Source organism: Chiloscyllium punctatum, chromosome 10 (genome assembly GCF_047496795.1).
Source record: "Chiloscyllium punctatum isolate Juve2018m chromosome 10, sChiPun1.3, whole genome shotgun sequence".
In the NCBI taxonomy this organism is placed as follows: Eukaryota; Metazoa; Chordata; class Chondrichthyes; order Orectolobiformes; family Hemiscylliidae; genus Chiloscyllium; species Chiloscyllium punctatum.
In genome coordinates this window covers 69,912,036-69,932,462 of record NC_092748.1, presented here as the reverse complement: position 1 = coordinate 69,932,462, position 20,427 = coordinate 69,912,036, and the positions used below count along the sequence as shown (strand labels likewise).

General features: G+C 39.8%; 1 protein-coding gene across 5 annotated transcripts in view; it reads right to left on the bottom strand.

The window, feature by feature from the left end:
• Positions 1-20,427, bottom strand: part of LOC140482267 (sodium-driven chloride bicarbonate exchanger-like) — a 281,516-nt gene that overhangs the window by 165,802 nt on the left and 95,287 nt on the right. For 4 of the 5 annotated variants that reach the window (XM_072579457.1, XM_072579456.1, XM_072579455.1 and 1 more), the window contains exons 6-8: positions 18,210-18,395; positions 1,721-1,771; positions 1,173-1,261 (exon numbers count right to left, since the gene is read on the bottom strand). In XM_072579457.1, the coding sequence (XP_072435558.1) occupies positions 1,173-1,261; positions 1,721-1,771; positions 18,210-18,395 (326 nt within the window). The remainder of the gene's footprint in view (positions 1-1,172; positions 1,262-1,720; positions 1,772-18,209; positions 18,396-20,427) is intronic. The other variant, XM_072579454.1, reaches the window with a different exon arrangement.

Genomic DNA, 20,427 nt, shown 5'->3' with positions numbered 1-20,427 from the left:
GTGAGGATTCTGGAAACTATAGTAACCTCTGGCGAGTCCTCTCATCCTTTGATTCTTTCCATAGTTTTCTGTGGAACTGAACCCACCACACCCCCACTATTTATTTTATCGCCCTATCCCTGCCCTAATTATGTGATTCACAAGAACTCTGGTCCCACCATGACTCAGGTGGAGCCTGTACTATCAGAACGGCTCTCCTGCCCCAATGTCTGATGAATTCAAACCCATTTCTCCCACACCAATCTTTGAGCCACACATCTGCCTCTTTTTAATTTTGTTGCCACTGTGCCAATTTGTTTGTTTCAGGTGATAATCTGCAGATTATTACTTTTTTGGCACTGCTTTAAAATTTAGCCCCTAGCTGCTCATATTCCCACAGCAGAACCTCTTTCCTCTTTCTACCTATATCTTGGTACCTACATGGACCACAACAACTGGATTTTTCTCCTCTCACCCCAAGTTATCTCACCGGGTTCAGCAGACCAACAGAGATATCCTGAACCCACTCACCAGGCAGGCAACACAATCTTCAGGAATCTTAATCCTGGCCATAGAGAACAGTGTCTATTTTCCTGTCTATAATATCCCTAATTACAACTACACCTCTCTTTTCTATCCCTCTTAAATGGTTCCCTGTACCATGATGCTATGGTCAGTTTGCTCATCATCCCTACAGCCCCCACTCTCATTCACACTGGGAGCAAGAATCTCACTAGTCAGTTTTTTAATTCAACTTTTATCAAAGCAAATACTTTTTAACATTTGCTTGTTAATGCCTGAACTCCTAAGAAAATATATGCAATTTGCCAAGCCTTCTCAATGCAGAGCAACTATTGGAAGCTCACATATTTGATTTGTTTGCATGACCCATTTTGTGAACAGGGCCCTGATTCAATTAAATTGAACCCTATATCAGCTTAAAATGTCATGAAAACCATAAATCCAGATAGTTTTGAGAAAACTCCCATTTAGAAATTATGTGTTGTTTTGAACTTGTTTGGTTATTCCGCCCAAAACTGCACTTATTTAATGAAGGAAACACATAGACAATTCGCCTCAATATTTCATAAAATGTATCTCAATCTTTTTAAGTCATGACAAAACAATGTTTTTTTTTGCTTTTGTTTTGGTTTGTTTGAATATGTTAAAATTCTGCAGAAGAAGTAACTCACCTTGCTAAAGTCCACTGTACTGTTCTCTCGGCTGACGTCAATTTTGCCTTCCAAATTAGCAGGTGCAGACTGTGGTGAGATCATGTGACCTGATTCAAAGAAAAATGTTGATAGTCCTCCAAGGTACCAGATTATTTACAATTGCTTTTGTAAAAGAGTATGAGAAACAAGTAATCAGAGCTAAATAATACATTGGAAAATGTCGAAGCAGAAACTTACAATACAGATTTGCAGTAGATTAAGCCAATTAATCACTATAGTACTTTTATATAACACATCACATGAAACACATTAAATACATCAAGAAATAATGTAATTATCAGACATGGTTTTAATGTTTTGCACTGGACCATTTGTATAAACAAATTCTATGCACAAACACTGATAGCCTAAAATGGCTTTTTACAATTATTGTCTGGTCTTTTTGCAATTGAGCCTTGATTGGTACTCAAATAGAGCCCCAGTGGTAGCCAATATTGTTCATTATGAGAACGAATGTACTGAAAACACTTGTACTGCTTAAGTGATGGGAGCAAACAGTGAATCACCTGAAGCTCTTTGCGGAGAGGTTTCAACATGTCTCGAGGTCTTCCCACCAGCTTTCAATGAGTCAAAAAGAAAGGAGTAAGAGAAGCAGAAAGAGTTGAGCCTGTTAGAGATAGGTACAAATGTGGAAACAAGACACAGAAAACAGATGAGGACTAATGAAGATATGAACTAACAATGATAGATGTAAGACAAATTCATAGAAAAATGTATAAATGCAATAAAAGTTATGAAACTAGAAAACACAAAAGAGAAACAAAACAGTATTATTTGAAGGAAATCTACTAGTTGTATCATTAGAAAATAGGTATATAAAATTTCAACTATTGTTTTTCTTCCAAGTAAATAAGGTATGAATATTGTATTTTTGATTGTTGTGTACTCTTGGGTGTTAAAGTTGATATTTAATATTTTAAGTGATCTTTAATACTCTAAGCTAACTAAAATAGGCATTTTCAAAACATACGAAAAACATTTAGTCAACTAACTTCAGATATTCATGAAAGGAAAATAAGAATTCCATACTTAGGATATCGATAATATATACAACATAAAGTTACTGAAAAATTTGCACTGCAGATGAATGGTAAATCTAAATTAAATAATAAGTCTAAAGCTCAGCTACTCAGAGCCATAGAGATTTACAGTGCAACAAAAGGCTCTTTGACTCATGAAGTCTGTGTCAGTCAGAAACAACCATCCTAATTATTCTAAACACGTTTTCCAGTACTTGGCCCATCACCTTGTATGTCTTGGCATCAAGTGTACACATACGTACCTTTTAAATGTTAAGAGGGTTTCTGCCTTCACTACCCTTACAGACAATGAGTTCCAGACTTCCATCACCCTCTGAGTGAAAAGGGTTTCCTTATATCCCTGCTAAACCTTCCACTCCTTATCTTGAAATCCAAGTCATTGATCTCTCCACTAAGGGGAAAGGTTTGTTCCTGTCTAATCTGTTTCTGCCTCTCAATTTATAAATCTCCATCATGTACCCTCCCCATCCCCCATCCCCCCTCAGTCTCCTCCACTCCTGGGAAAATAACACCAGGCCATCTCATCTCACACCATAACTAAAACAACATTCTGGTAAATCTCCTCTGTCGCCTCTCCAGTACTATCACATCCCTCATGTAGTGTGGATTCCAATCTGCATACAATACTCTAACTCTGGCCTAACAAATGTTTTAAACAGTTCTAGCACTGCCTTCCTGCTCTTTAACTTTATGCCTCTGCTTCTAACACTGATAACATGAAAATCTGACCCATTAATCTGTTTCTCTTTAAAGATACTGCCAAATCTGCAATGTATTTCCAGAATTTTCTGATTTAAAAATTTTACAGACACATTTTCTTTGTTATACTTTGCTTAAATTTCACCAGATTAATCCGAATATGTTGACCCATGATTGAGAGGCATCAACATCTTCCCTTCATTTTTAAAAATCACACAACACTAGGTTATAGTCCAACAGGTTTATTTGAAAGCACTAGCTCCTTCATCAGGTGGTTGTGGAGTATAAGATTGTAAGACACAGAATTTATCACAAAAGTTTTGGTCATTATTATCTCAAATCTAAAGCATCAGTTTTTAAAATAGAAACTAAAAATTCCAAGTGGTTTGGAAATCATTCATTTTCTGTTCAACTAAATATTGTTTGCTTCAAGTACAATCTCTGCAAAATTATTTTCTATTTTGTATTTTATGACTTATTAATACATAGAGTTGAATTTTACCAGAATTAGGTGAAGTATCAATGTTCTCAAGCCTGATGGAGGGTTTCTTTCAATGAGGCCTAGCCAATTTCTCATGACACTCTCTGAAACTTTCCTCATCAACGATGGTGCCATGTGAATACTGTTGCCATCATCATATCTTCCCTGTCTCCATTACCAGAAGTATTTGCCACTGCCAAGAATTCCCCATGCCATAGTTAAAATGCAGTTGCACACCAGATGAAGTACAGTCAGTCCAGAGCTATCCTGCACATGTTACATGAATTGTCCCAGACATGGTGGACAGAGGGAAATTGGCCTCCCACTTTGCCAATAATGACCTGGAGGTCCTGGTGGACAAGGTTGTGCAGAGGAGGATGGGCCTCTTCCCTTAGGAACGACAAAGGAGACATTATCACCAGAGTTTGCCAGTGTGGTCTGAGGATGCTATGTACATCATTGTTGTTTCTATAGTCTGGAGGAATGCTCAGCAATTCAGGAAGAAAGTCAATAACCTTCTCTACTCCATGAAGGTAAGTGTCACCATCTTCTTTACACAATTTCAAACTTACTCTATTTCTGCTGTTGTACCCACCTGTAACAAAAAGCTCAGAGTTCACTATTCTCACTATCATGTGCAACATCTTCCATCTGTACTCCCATCCTACTCACTGTGGAAGGCCTCGGCTCTGCTTACTCACTTACTCAGGTCACCTCACCATTTTTCCCCAATCTGCACCAATTATAAAGCTGTCACTTTCTTCTGACTCAACCTCTTCTTTTCTCTCATTCCTGGAGAAATCAAATAAGTCAGAGAGCCAAGCTTGTTGGAGGCGTGCCTGGACATTCGACTCTGCACACCGTATGAGAGATGGTGGCCTGACCATGGAAGATCTGTAAGGTAAAAACAATGACTGCAGATGCTGGAAACCAGATTCTGGATTAGTGGTGCTGGAAGAGCACAGCAGTTCAGGCAGCATCCAAGGAGCTTCGAAATCGACGTTTCAGGCAAAAGCCCTTCATCAGGAATAAAGTGAGCCTGAAGCGTGGAGAGATAAGCTAGAGGAGGGTGGGGGTGGGGAGAAAGTAGCATAGAGTACAATAGGTGTGTGGGGGAGGGGATGAAGGTGGTAGGTCAGGGAGGAGAGGGTGGAGTGGATAGGTGGAAAAGGAGATAGGCAGTTCCTAGTCTGATGTCTATATGAATTGTTGCCATCTTTTTTCTATCTAGTGGGTGGGAGAAAGGGCAACAGCATATACTGTAAATGGAACAAGGCTAATGAATAATGCAATGTTAATATATGTAAATTGGAGCTAATAGAATCTCTTGCCACTGACTACAGAGGTTCTCATCTCACCATCCAACTTTTTGCTTCAGAATTGGACACTTTGCTCTTGATGTCAAGAATCCCACTACTGCCAATCTAACACTATTTTCACAAATTCAGCAGCGAGTAAGACTCCACCTAAAATTTGTGACAGATCTCAAGCACACCACATTTGTTTCATACTTTAACATGAAAATATTTACACTGTTAATTGTCAGGAGCATGACCTGATAATGATGTGACAAGTTAACAGGGTACTTCAGATTTTCTGGGATTCCATAAAAGCCCACAGAATGAGAAAGGGTTAAATTGGACTTAATCAGATAAGGGAATGGTCTCCTTTTTATCGGAAGGATATTGTGAAACTTGAAAGGGTTCAGAAAAGATTTACAAGGACGTTGCCAGGGTTGGAGGATTTGAGCTATAGGGAGAGGCTTCAATAGGCTGGGCCTGTTTTCCCTGGAGCATCGGAGGCTGAGGGGTGACCTTATAGAGGCTTACAAATTTGTGAGGGGCATGGATAGGGTAAACAGACAAAGTCTCTTCCCTGAGGTGGAGAAGTCCAGAACTAGAGAGCATAGGTTTAGGGTGAGAGCGGAAAGATATTAAAGGACCTAAGGGGCAACTTTTTCACACAGAGGGTGGTGCATGTATGGAATGAGCTGCCAGAGGAAGTGGTAGAGGCTGGTACAATTACAGCATTTAAAAGGCATCTGGATAGATATATAAATAAGGGTTTAGAGGGATATGGGCCAAGTGCTGGCAAATGGGACTAGATTAGGTTAGGATATTTGGTCGGCATGGATGAGTTGGACCGAAGGGTCTGTTTCTGTGCTGAACATCTCTATGACTCTCTAATGGTACTAGATTAGATCAGAGATGAGTTCAGTGGAAGCCCACAGAACAAGTAGGGATTAAATTGGACTTAATCAGATCAGACAAAACATAATGGGACTTTGAGATACTTACAGGTTTTGTATTGCTAAATGGGGATCTGACTATACAGGGAATGCAGGACCTCCAAAATGATTGAAGCACTTAGGCGAATAGCGAAGGGTAACTGCAGAGATCAGTTTCAAGTGCCATTGCTATAGCAATTGACATTGCTGTAGAAATTAACATTGCTATAGACAGACCAAATATAATTACATCTAAAACCACAGAAACCACAAGGGTATAAGAATGTTAGCCATGATCAAAAAGGAGCATCTGCCTTGTAACATCTAAGAATTGGCATATAACATCTAGGCTTATACCATCTATGGAGCTGTCGTATCTTTGCAGCAGTTGTATTATCAATGCAACTGCCACACTTCTGTAGTAAAGCCTTAAAGAAGAGATTGTGTAGTTCCCATGCCTGGTCATTCCTATTATTGGGAAAACAAGTATCTAACGGACATGGAGAACAAGGAAACCATACGTCTATCCCCTAACCCAATGATGCTTAATAATAGAGCAAGAAATAGCACAATGGAGAAAGAAATATGGTGGTTGTGAGGCAAATTATACTCAGAAGGAAAAATAAAGAGTGAATAAGTATTAATAGAAATAACAAAGACAGAAGGAAATGTACTGAGGATGGGCAAAAAGTTTCTTGCTAGAGATGCCAACACGCCCAAAAAATTATAAAAATGAGACTAGGTATAGAAGCTAAAATTTTAAATGCTAAGACACGTCAGGGACAATTTACAACATGCAACTATGAGATTTTATCATTACAGCTGTTCCCTATATATGCTGAAGAGATTAAAGGCCAGATTTTTGCCAATCAGAGACCCTCCCTGTGAAAACACCAGAAGATGCCCAAAACCTTTGCTCCTCTCCAGGAACCTGACATTTCTCATTTTTGTAAGGGCACCCTATGATTTACACATGTGCAGTTCACATGGTCCAATCAGTATGGATTCTGGAGTGTTTGGTATGTGGAACTCATAATGTGGAGATTAAAGCAATCAAGAGCACTTTTGTTCTTAGTGCATTCTTTCAGGTAACCAGGGCATGATTTTGGACAGCTGAAGAATGCTTGGAGAGTTGGTCTTAGGACTCCTTGAAGTTGGAGATGAGGGTTTTAATTGCTAGGGGTGTCAGTTAGCCTCTGGGGGTGAGGTCAGATATCCTTAGAGGGGAGTGGCAGGTACCCTTTAAGATTGTTAACTATGGAGATGATTGTGTGCTAAAGATGAATAAACTTCTTGGAGCTGTCCAACTTGTCAATAAGTATCAATACCTGTCAAGAAGCAGCAACTTATCAAGAAGTGTCAAGAGCTCATAAGAGATGCCGTGTCAATCTGCTAAAAAGTGTCTCGATGTGTCAAAATGTGTCAAGACGTTTCAATCAGATTCAAAGCAGTCAAGACCTGTCAAGTTATTTCATACAAGAATGTTCTTTTTTCTCAAGAGAGTCATTTTCTTTTACCTGTTCACTTGAGAATACTAGTTGGCATTGTAGGTAAAATGGGAAACATACTTGGTAGAAGTTGGCACTAAGTTGACATGAAGATAAAGGGGACAATGGATATGGATAGAGGGGCACTGGGTTGCATAGGGGAAATAAAGAGCCATGAGGATGGGTTGAGGACATTAAGTGACTAGAAGATAGGGCAAAGAGGGAGGTATGGGATACAAGGATATGAGACCTGAGGGCTGGAGGAATGTTTTATATTTTATCCTTTCATTTTGACTTTTGAACACTATGTTCAAGCTCCAAAGTAACCTTTCCATCCAACCATTGAAGAGAACTGACAGCCTCCTCAAGTCTTAGCAGGTCACTCAGCCAATTCCAAATGTAGCTTTCACACCCAGACCGAAAATAAAAGTGTAGGCCAGCATTTGTAAAGAGCTCTAGATGAAGAGTCATCTGGACATGAAACAGTTCTCTCTCCACTGACATGCTGTCATTTCCAGCATTATTTGTTTTCAGTACAAATTCCGGTATCTGCAGTAATTTGCTCCTCAATTCTTAGTAGCATGCTCCCAGAAAACAAAACTGTCAACAAATTAGTATTCATTCTAAACTGTATTCAGAGAAATCGTGACATATTTGAATTGAAGATTTGAAAGATGATTTGCTGACTCATAAGGGGTTGTTGCATGGGTACAGTAAGGAGTTATATACTGGTGCAGTAAGGGAAGTATCACACTGGTTCACTAAGGAATTGTAGACTGGTGCAGTAAGGGAGATATCACAGGTTCAGTAGGGGGTTTCATACAAGTTCAATCATGGGTCCTATGCTAGCTCATTGCGATTCTTTTATACTGGCTCAGTGATACCTTAGATAAGGAGAGTTGGTGTTCTTCTGCATTTGGCAAGAGCTCATTTTCAAAACAGAAGAGAAGGATTTATGTGCATCTACTTGGGTGAGGTTTTCCAGAGCGTGACAATCCATGCAGGTTTCCACACAGCCTACATTTTTTTCACTAAAGAAGAATGCTCCACATTTTCAACAGGAGATTCTGCTCGGAACTCCCTCGAAAATGAAGAGCCACATTTCCATTCTGATAGTTTTGTCTTAGTGCAGAACTGACAAAGGAAAGCAAACCATGGCCCCTTTTCACAGCAGTCAGCTGCCATTTCTGGGGATGACCTTAGAGGCATAATTGGTGTGGAGTGGTGTACTTGATCGGTGAATTAATTCCTGATGAAGGGCTTTTGCCCGAAACATCAATTCTCCTGCTCCTCGAATGCTGCCTGGTCTGCTGTGCTCTTCCAGCACCATACTCTCAACTCTGAACTCCAACATCTGCAGTCCTCTTTCTCCAGGGTGAATTAATTACAGAGTCTATTTAATAAGAACTCATAAACTTATTTAATAGTTTACATTTCCAGAATTACTATTTTAATTAATATCATTGGAACCATCCAAAGTCTCTGATTTTTATGGAGACTTTCAGAGGATTCTAAGCATGGAGGAATTGCCCAGAGGAAAACTCAATTTTCTGGGAAATCCCTTGAGAGCCTGCTATGATGTGGATTCTACAGGATCCCCGAGTGCAACTTGTATCTACGCTGACATAATGGCTGTCTTGACAGTGGAAAACCTGATTTATTTACATTAGCACGGTGTCCCTGAAATGGAAGCTGTTCTATTTTCCAGCAACAACATTCCTCTTGCTGAATACAATAAAAAAAGAAATTATTTCTTTAATCAAAGCACTGTTTCTAGATTCATGTCAATCTTTTCAGAGGGGGCAAGGGCTTCTAAAAATAGAAAGTACTAAAAGCATTGAACTTCAAGTTTTGCATCAGGACGCTACTCTAATAGGTGGAAATATTAGCTACTCTCCCATAATATTCACATATGGGGGAGGGTGGGGTGGCAGACTGATAGTGTCTCTAACTTTGAGCCATGAGGCCCAGGTTCAAGTCCTACATGTGGAGTATAATAACATGTCTGAAGATGCTGACTTGATAAGAAAAGCACTCACAGACAAAGATTTTTCCAATGGGGATATCACCAGGAATTAAAGGACGGATTCTAATTGTTTGATGCTTTGACAGAACAGAAATCTGGCAGAACTAGGGAATTTGGCAAATCCAGCAACACATTTGTCTATGGCTTTTTAACTCAGCAACAGTGTTAGTATTTCACTTTGAGTTTTTCTAACTAATTAGCAGGAGTCTTTTTCAGATATTTAGAGGAATCCAGCTAGGAAAATAACAACTGGAGAAACTGAAGCAATGGATTCACAACTTGAAAGTCAGCAGCTCAGGCAAGGCAAAATCTTTCTTCACTGTCTCCCTAGAGATGATGTTGTGGGCAGTAAGTGAAGACCCATATAAAGATACTCTTCCTTGCCAATGAGAGGAAGGAAACTGCCACAGTAAACAAGAAGGTGACTGAATATTGTTAAGGAGGTGAACAATAGCAATATTTTGCCACATTCCAGGACACATAAGCAGAAGACATTTAATGGAACAATCAGATCAGGGAATATTTGTTGTGTGGAAACTACTGATATTTGTTGTTATGACCAGAGTTAGGGAAGTGCACTGGAGGAGTCTTCTGCTCATTCCACTAATAATCCATGGATCATAACAAAAGTTAACTGTTTTACTCAGTTTCTGATATGGCCAATTGTATCCTTTCTCTACTTTAGACTTAGAATAAACAAAGCCATCAGCCATGTTTAATAAAACACAAAATTATTTATCTACATTAATCAAAACTTCATTCAATAAAAATGGAAAATCTGGTTACACAAAGTTTGTAATGTGAAACTAAACGTTTGCTCCTCTCAACAGCTCAAACAAGTACACACATACACACACATACATGCATGAGGTAAAAGGGAAAAATCACAAATTTCTCTGCAGAGATTCACTCTCAGACAAAAACAATTTTGGCCAATAAGGATTACTTCTTGAAGACAGAAAGAATAGGATTTGTAACAATTCACTGGTCATTGATGTGATGTTTTGGATCACGAAGACACATGTCACTGAATACATGCAGTTGTTGCTGGGGATCTTTGCAGGTAGTTGTTCAGGAAATGTCAACAAATCCATCAATGGATTTGTAAAATCTTCAAATCTGTGTTTTTGAACTCAAGGCTAGAGTCACTGTGGTGCATTGCGATGCCGAGAATTATGTTGCTAGTACATTTAAAAATGTGGTCACACTCAGATTTAAAGCATGCAGCTAGAGAAGGAAAGGATGACCTCTACAAGTCTAGAATCCCTACAGTCTAGAAGCAGGCCATTTGGCCCATCAAGTCCATACCAACCCTCCGAAGATCATCCCACCCAGATCCCTTCGCTATCTCTGTAACACTGCATTTCCCATGGCTAATCCACCTAGCCAGCACATCCCTGGTCACTACGGGCAATTCAGTATGGCCAATACACCTAACCTGCAGACATTTGGCCTATGGGAGGAAACCCATGCAGACACAGGGAGAATGTGCAAACTCCAGACAGACGGTTGCCCAAAGCTGTAATCAAATCCAGGTCACTAGTATTATGAAGCAGCAGTGCTAACCACTGAGCCACTGTGCCACCCATTCCTGTTACAGCAGGAACCCTGAGTCTACCTCACTCATGCACAGACTGTTTTTTTTTGGTGCTCTTTAAAGCTGTGGACTGAGTTGAGATAGAACACTTTGAAACTTGGGGATTCACAACGTGAGCTGAATGTTTTGCAAGTGGGTAATTTGATACCAATTATGAAACCTGTTTGCATATTGGTGGATTCCAGCAATACGCAGATGAACTGGAGCTGAAGGGTTGTTTACAAGAGAAGCTGAAAGGTGTAGACTAGAGACGATTAGTGACGAGGTTCCTCTGCCTACAACTATGTGATTGCCTGCCAGGTAGTTGAACAGCTTAGACGGACAGAAGCAAGTTCAGGTGAGAAGAAAAACCAGGAGACCCGCAAAAGCCAAAACTGAAGTAAGCCACTTTAAACATGAAAAGAAACAGCTTATCTTTGTTTCACCACATGGTAGAAGTTGTGTCTGAGAACTGCATAAGTCAGAGCGATTTAATAAGTGAACCAGCCACCCTGTGCCTCGTGTGAACCAATGGAAGCAACTGGAAAAAAGGTTGAGGAAAAGCCTTTGATCAGCAAAATCCAACTCAACAGACTTAGTGAACAAGACTGTTTTCAGTGGTTCTGTTTGTCTCTGTCTATGTCTTTATGGTGTTTAGAGTTTTAAGAAGTAAAGTTAATTAATTGAGTTTAATTGTTTACCTGTTGCTAGAATAAAATTAGAAGTCACATGACACTGGGTTATAGTCCAACAGGTTTAGTTGAAATCACAAGCTTTCAGACCAATGCTCCGTCATCAGGCTCCTTCACCTAATGAAGGAGCAGCACTCCGAAAGCTTGTGATTTCAAATAAACCTGTTGGACGATAACCTAGTGTCATATGACTTTTGACTATGTGCATCACATGATAAAACAAAATTATCTGTAAGAAGTGGATTCCTACTAAGGCCAAAAACTTGGTCCATGCTTTCTATCAATCTGGGTCTGAAAATCAGGTAGTTTGGGAATTTTATATATTTCTTCTAAAAACTAACTTTCGTGATGACTCCAGGTATCATGGGCTTGATCTCCAGCATGTTACCCCAATGAGTTATGACACTCACTAACTGGATTTCTACTTTGGATATTGCCAAAGGTAAGGCTCATCAGAGGAATATAGTAACTGCCAAGCTTGTGGCGGAATCATACAAAGTAGCTCAGCTACTCAGGTAGGGCAGAAGAAGGGTAGAAGTGAAATAGCGATGTATGATTTGATCATTACAGGAACAGGCAAGCTTTTCTGTGACTGAACGCATGACTCTGAGATATTGTGTTGCCTCCTATCTGCTAACGTCAAGGTTTTCACGGGGTAGCTGCAGGACATTCTTTTGGGGGAAGGGTGGAGAGACAGAAGTTGTGGTCTACTTTGTCACCACAACACAGGCAGAAAGAAGGACATGGTCCTCAAAACAGAATGTAGAGAGCACATGAGACTGAAAAGCAGGATGTTTAAGGTGGCAATCTCAAGATTACTCACAGTACCACATACTGGTGAGTACAGAAATAGGAAGAATGAGCAAACAAATGAGTACTGAAAAAATGGTGCAGGAGTAAGGTCTTAAGAATTCTGAGACATTGGGATCAGTTTTCAGGCAGGTGGGACCTGTGCAAAGAAGAAAGATTACAACTTCACAAGGACCAAGACATAAATCCTCATTTATAGATTTACTATTGCTGTTGGGAAGATTTTAAGCTAGCTTGTCAGGGAAATGGGAATCTGAGAGGATATTCAAATGGAATAAAAATTATGCTGGCAATAGGATGTAGAAAAGCTATAAATGAAAATGTACAGCAGCAGAAACAAATCCTACAATCAATCAGACTCAAATTATGACAACATTGTTTAAAAAGCTGAATTTAAGGCACTCTATTTGAATATACACAATAGTCACAACAAGTGCTCATATCAAAAGTAAAAATATGCCATTACAGAGATGTGCCTACAGCTTGACCAGGTCACAGAAGTGAATACTAAAGGAGTCAACATGCAGGAGGGATCAGCAAAAAGGAAAAGAAGTTGGGATAGTGCTGAGAATAAGTGACAAGATCAGTGTATTAGCAACAGATAATTTTAGATTGGATTTAGACTCTGAGCTAAGAAACAGCAAGCTCTAGCAAATATTGGTAGGAGTGGTAATTCAGTTTCTTCTCTTAAAAACTGAATGAAGCTTTTTTTTTGAGTATAGTCCTTGATTAATCTTGCCCATATGTTTATGGCCCCTGGTACAAAGAAGGTTCCCTGTCTCTGCTATATAGTGTACAATGTTGAAATAGATGGCGACAGGGATAATGAATCTGCCTTTCAAAATGTTATTAATTCTGTAATGGAACCTAAATGGTGGAAGATTGTAAATGTAACCCTACAGTGAAAGGGGATAAAGAGAAAATAGAATATCTATGACCCCGATGTCAGTAGGAAAATGCGCAATTCTAGTATAAAGGATGTCATTATGAGATAGTTGGAAAATAATTATCTGAATGTGTGGAAGCAACACAGACTTATGAAAGGGAAATCATGTTTGACAAACCTGACAGTTTTTGAAATGATGTCACTAATAAAGTTGATAGAGGGGGATCTTACATAGTTTAGATTTAAATTTGGATTTTATTGTCACATATACTTCAATATAGGAATATAAGAATAAAGTTAAAAGTGTACAAAGTCGCCATTCTCCAGTGCCATCTTAGAACACAAAAGACAGGATTAAAATCAGAAGCAGAAATTTAAAAAACAGGCAAAAGGAAAGAAAATGTCCAGATCACTCTCCTGCCTTTGCTCTGAGTCCTCGCCACCAGAAAACAAAGGCACAGTCCATCCCTCAGTTTAAGAACACTCAGGTATCCCAAGACACCACACCCTACTGCAGCCAGAATGCCATAGCCTCTGCCATCAGGTACCTGAGCCCAGCCACAGCCTGGAGCCAGGCTGCCAATGCTGGAACTGTGTCGTCATTCATTAGCACCATCTTGCCTCCACCGATGTCATTGCAACTATAAGTGTGCTGAAGCTTCCAGGTCCTGAACTAAGGTCAAACCCAATGCTGGGCCCACCACACCGAAGCAGATGGTGCCTGATTCTGGCTTTCGTTGCTGCCACTGTCAACTCCTGGGACCACCATTTCAACGAAGAATCCCACTGCTGCCGACCTCCTGAGGAGGATACAGCATTGCTGAATTTTCAGAAGGTTTTTGAAGAAGTCCCACACAGGTTAATAAACAAAATTAAAGCACATGGAATTGCACGTTACATACTAGCATGGATTTAGAATTGGTGAACAGGCAGAAAGCAAAGAGTAGGAATAAATGGGTCATTCTCAGGCAGGCAGGCTGTAACCAGTGACGGGGTAATACAAGAATCAGTGATTGGTCCCCGGCTGTGGGCACCAGCGTGATACTTTCAAAGTTGCAGATGATTCAAACTTGGTGGAACTGTGAGTTATGATGAGGATGCACAGAGACATCAAGGGGCTTCAGCCAGAATGAGTGAGTAAGGATGAGCATGGTAGATAGGATATAATGTGGATTGGTGTTAAGGTTATCCACTTCAATAGTAGGAACAAAGGCACCCGGTATTTCTTAAATGTTGAGTGTTTGGGAAATATTGATGTGCAAAAGGGATCCAGATGACCTTGTCACTGGAAGCTAACATTCAAGTGCAGCTAGCAATTCAGAAAGCAAGTACCTTTTATTGCAAGAGGATATGAGTACAGGAGCAAAGAAGTCTAGTTTCAATTTCACAGAGCACTGGTTAGACTACACTGGTTAGAGTAGGACGTCAGACAGCTCACCATGCCAGCGAGTGTGGGCCCAGCAGCAAAAGATGGTGCTGGAGTGTGGCATTTTCAATGTTGGCAGGTCCAGTGCAGGACTTGAGGAGGTGGTGGTGGCACTGGTTTTCAAGAAGGCAGCAACGGCAGGGTATTCTCTGTGGTCGGTGGAGAAGGCAGCATCTGCAGATGGTTTCGGTCAGCTGTAGCGATGCAGTAGGTTGAATTGGTTCTTCTGGCAGATCAACGGGAGTGGTGGTTGCAATGAGGGCAGAGTGAAAGGCCCAGTGTGATGCTCCTGGAGGCAGGGTGATGGCCATGCTGGTAGCCCCAGAGCAGGACTCCTAGGATGAATTATATTGTCTGGAATGAACTATATTGTGGGGGTGTTTGTGGGCATGGAGCCTGTTGTGGAGACCCCTACCCACCGATGTTCAATGGAGCACAAGAAGGGAGGAACAACTCTGTTTTCAGTTATTGCTTAATTTCTTCTATAAGTCAAAATGGCGCCTGAGGATGGCAACATATTACACTTTTCACTATTTATTTGTTAAATACAAGTGACAATAAATCATCAATTTAATTCAATCTGAAGTACTGTGCTCAGTCCTGGTGCCCTAGGCTGAGGAAGTATATACTTTTCATTTAGGGAGGAAAGCAAGGGTTCACCAGAGTGATTCCAAGAATGATGAGACTGTCCTGTGAGGAGAAATTGAAGATAATGGGGCATGTACTCACTGGATTTTAAAAGTATGCCAAGTAATCTTATAGAAAATTTACAACATTCTTAAAGGCATAGAAAGAGAAGATGAAAAAATTATGTTTCTCCCGACAGTGGAGTCTAGAACCAGTCTAGAATCTCGAAACGAAGGCAAAATACTTCGGGATAAGATGAGGACGAACCTCTTCACTTACATAGTGATGACTGTATAGAATTCTCTACCCTAGAGTGCTTTGGATGGTCATGCATTAAGCTTAAAGAGAGAGAAAGTGAGAATGATTGATGTCTAGTTACTAAAATTATCAAAGGATATATAGTGTGAATATAGTGCTGAGTTAGATGATCAACTATAATCTAAAATGTCAGAGCAGGCCTGGAGACTGAATGGCTTTCTTATGCTCCTGTACTCTGACTTAGCTGATTCAAACAAAGTTATGTTCTTGGTAAAGCAACAAAAAATATTTTCCCCCTCAATGTGAACAATCATTAAGTGATACGACTGCAATAGTAAACTCATTGAAATAGCCCAGTATATTGTTTTATTTAACTTTTCAAAAAAGCCTAAGGGTTCATGATCAGTCCATCCCAGCATTTCTCTGTAGCCATGATGGGCATATACTTCAAAATTATTCAACAGATAATAGCAATCCCAGTATTTTCTTTACCACTGTAGTGTATCTTTTTAATTTCTTTTTACCTTTGCTAATTAATTTAACTTTTAAAAATGTATCATGTCAGTCTCTCTCTCTCTCTCTTACTCATCTATGTCCAAGTCATTAACATTAATTACTACCTTGAAGTTTAATGCAATTCGGGGCATCCAAATTGATCAAACTTGCTTTCAGTTTCTCAAAAGCAGCTTGGTACCCCCGTGACCACTCTATCTTGACATCTTTTTGTAGTGAATCTGTCAGTGAAACAGTTAAAGCTGAAGTTTGGTATAAACATAAAATAGAAATTATACATCCTGAACTTTAGGAAAGCTTATAGTTTTCCTGTTCAAAGCTCCAAAACCCAGAGGATGTTGGGCAAGAGTATCTGAATAGTCAGAACAGGCATAAGTGCAGTCTGCCTACATGTAGTCCAGATGAAGCCAAAGTGATTATACCACATAGAAGTAGAAAAGAAGGAAGAGTAAAGATTTGTAATTGACATGTGTATGAACATGGCTTTCAATGCATGTTAGATTGTTAACTTTCTGTTTGATTTTCCAATCCAATAAAAAAGTTTGTTTACACTATTTTCTTGTATTGCCAATTTTTGTCTGCTGCCTGGCAAGTAATCTTCTCACTTGTAATGGGTGATAAACTGAGGCATAACAGAGAAGCCATGGGTGTCTGTTAGCTGTTGAGCTGTTGGGAAATGGTTCAGGGGTTGAGAGGAACATGCCAGTTGTGTGGCTTCCAGCTGGTTGCACCAGTTCAACTAAACTAATTTGTGCCAGAATGGGAGCATCCTGTGGAGCTAACTGTGCCACTGCTGGTGTTTCCAGAACATTGCCACCCTCCTCATGGTGTTCATTCTCCTGCTTCTCCTCCCCTGAAAAAGAACTTTCTTCATCCTACACTTTTAATTCTCTTTTCTGCACTTTGTCACAATCACTTTCAGACTCAAAAGCCAGGCTAGTGAATATTGAAGGTTCTCCAAATCTATTTGAGTTCTTAAATCTCATCTTTAATGCGTTGTTTGCATACTCAATGACGGTTTCTGTGGTCACGTCGCTTTGATCGCACTCAGACTTTATTGTTGAGGCTCCTAACATGCATCATCAGCAATGTTTTCAGTGGGTAGCCCTTATCTCCAAGGAGGCAACCACTAACACTGGTTCAAGTTCTAAAGAGTTCTGGGAGGGTAGACTGTGTCAAGAGTAAATCATCATGATAGCTTCCTGGGAATTGTACATACATTACTTGATGAATGTGGTTGTGGTCACATTCAAGATGCAGCAGATAGAGTGGAAACCCCTGAGATTGATGATAGTACCAGGTTGATCTGGGGGCATCTTGATTGCACATAAGGGATGTGATGACTTTCTGAAATTATAGGAAGCCTTCCAAAGTTGTAAAACCATGTATCAGTTTATCATGATTAGTCTTATAAGTAGCAGTGTACATAAGTGTTGGCCTGGCAAACAGAGTATTAGTTGCCTATGTGTAACACTTGTGAGCAGGGTGGTTGCAAAGTTCTGCAAATATCTCCTCTGCAGATCTGGAGGGAGCTACAAGCAAAGACATTGAAGGAATTGATGACTTTCATTCTCAATGAGAAAACATGCCCAGCAGCTTCATTTGACAACAGTTCTTCTTCCAGCAGCCTGCAAACTCCAATAAACACCTGTCATAATACCCTGTCCCTTTTGAAGCACTGCTGCTTGGACATAGCCAGCAAGCTGATACCATGTCTGTATACCCCAGGTTAGGAATCACCTCCTTTGAACTGTGTTGCCAGAATAAGACTGCTGCATTGTAAAATCCAAAAAAAATCTAACAAGTAGTTTTATAAGCTAATGCACAGAGGAAAATTCTACTATGAAGCACCTTCATTCATTCCCATGTTGAGATTAGCTAACAAAGAACAAACTAAGAACGGAAATGAGTGATTCATAAATCTTAAATCCTATGGCAGCATTTACGAATTTAGTCAGTCAGAAGATGTCAGGCTTAACAAAGATCACATGATATCATAGAAAGTGCAAAAACATATAGAGAAATAAAATGGGATGCTACATGATGAAGCATTTTTAACTGAACAAATGTAATTAATATTCAATCATATTAATAGATATTATCAATGGTTAGTTGCTGAATTTCATTTTAAAACACATAAAACTGTCCTGATGTTCTTTACAAATGCTAATCAAATTTAAACTACTTGCTTTGAATTGTATTTTACTTTCATTTTCCAATTTGAACTAAGAGATGCAGGATTCTCACCATTTTTATCCAATGAATGTGGATCTGAATGTTTTTTTCCAATGTCAGCAAAGGATCGCACTATAGGAATTCGATTACTAAGCTTCTTTTGATTCTGATGATGATGTCGTTTCAGGAGGGCTTGATGAACCTTTTGACGAATGTCATCACTCAGTCCTGAGGGTACTTGCTGGTCCAAGATTAGGTCTGTGAAAAGTAAACTGAAATGAATTATTGTGAACTTTTGAGACTGAGAAATTCTGCAGACTCGATAGTGACCAGCAAATATAAGATGATACTGAGTTTACAAAAACAATTTTTAATATTTATCTTATGGTACTGTTTCAAATATTTGATGCTCCAAATTTCAAGAGTGACTAGCAGCAGATTGCACCATGCACCTGACTCTCCAAAACCTGTTCACTATCTACAAGGCGCAGGTACTTCCCACTTGCCTGGATGGGTGCAGCTCCAACAACAGTCAAAACTGTAGTATTTTTTGTAATGTAAGAAACATAACAGCTTTCTTACGCAAAGAAACTTCCCATGAACATGAATCAGAATTCATTTTGATGTTTTTCCATGGAACATGATCACCACAACTAGACGAGTTGTTGTTGCTCATCCCAGCTATCTTTGAGAAGATTAGCTGCCTTCTTAAACTATGGCCACCTAAGTGGTGCAGCTACATCTACACTCCTGATGAAAAGAAGCATCCAGGATTTTGACTCGTGACAATGTCCTGATAATCTACTTTTTTAATGATGTTGTTTAAGGCAGTAATTCTGAAATTGGAGTTGGTAGGTATCTCCTATGGAGTAAGTGATATAAGGCTGATCCATGGATGGATGACCGCTTAAGACACAATTGTCATGAGTAAGGAAGTGAGTTGCAGCAGTGGCTGATGAAAACCAAGTAGTATTATCAACAGATGATTAATCCAGAGACCCAGGTAATGTTCTAGGAACATGCATTCAAAACCCATTATGGCAGATGGCAGAATTTAAGTTCAATATTAGTCTGGAAACAGGAGTCTAATGATGAGCATGAAACCATTCTCAATTGTCAAGAAAAGCCCAGGTCATTCATTAATGTTCTTTAGCAAAGAAATTTACTGTCCTTACCTCATAGTTTCATCAAGTATTAGAGATGTACAGCATGGGAACAGGCCCTTTGGTCCAACTCATCCATACTGATCAGATATCCTAATCTAATCTAGCCCCATCTGCCAAGACTTGGCTCATATCCTTCTAAATCCTTTCTATTCATATACCCAACCAGATGCCTATTAAATGTTGTAATTGTACCACCCTCAACTACTTCCTCTGGCAGCTCATTCAATACAAGCACCACCCTCTGCTTGAAAAGTTTGCCCTTAGTTCCCTTTAAAATTTTTCCATTCTCACCCTAAACCTATGCCCTCTAGTTCTGGACTCCCTCACCCTAGAGAAAATACTTTGTCTATTTACCCTATCTATGCCCCTCATCATGTTATAAACCTCAATAAAGTCACCCCTTAGCATCCGACGCTTCAGGGCAAACAGCCCCAACCTAGTCAGCCTCTCCTTGTAGCTCAAATGCTCCAACCCTGGCAACATCCTTGTAAATCATTTCTGAACTTAGTATGATTCTAAATCACAGCAAGGTGTTTGACACTTAGCAGCTCTCTGGGCAACTAGGGATGGGTAATAAATGTTGGCTTAGTTTGTGATGTCCACATCCCATGAAGAAATTTTAAAAAAGCTCTGCTCTCTATGTACTTCTGCTTGACCCAGCTCCTCTACTCCTCTCTCCTTGTCGTGGTTCACTGGATGATATCACTCAGGTCATGGCTTTCTACAAGCTCTTGTTTCCTATATACTCCTGCTTTCTTCCATGTTCCAAACCCATCGTGCTTCTGTCATCGACCCTAATACTTTTTTTCCATATCCCTTCTCTCTTCACACTCCAGTAATCTCTGGGCTCCTAATTTCTGCATTCTACTGTTCTTTACATGTTGTACACACATAGCACTCCTGCTCCTATCCAGCTCATGGCAGCTTTTTCAATGCTCCTGTTGTCTCCATGTTTCTTGCTACCCCATGCTTCTGTTCTCACTGTAATGTGCTTCTCCACTGTGCCCACTGTACTGTGTTCTACATACTCTAGTTTCTATAGGTTGTTGTTGAAATGGTCTCATACTTACAGCATGAAGAGGTACTTCATTTGCCCAACACCATATACAGCATATTCTTATTTC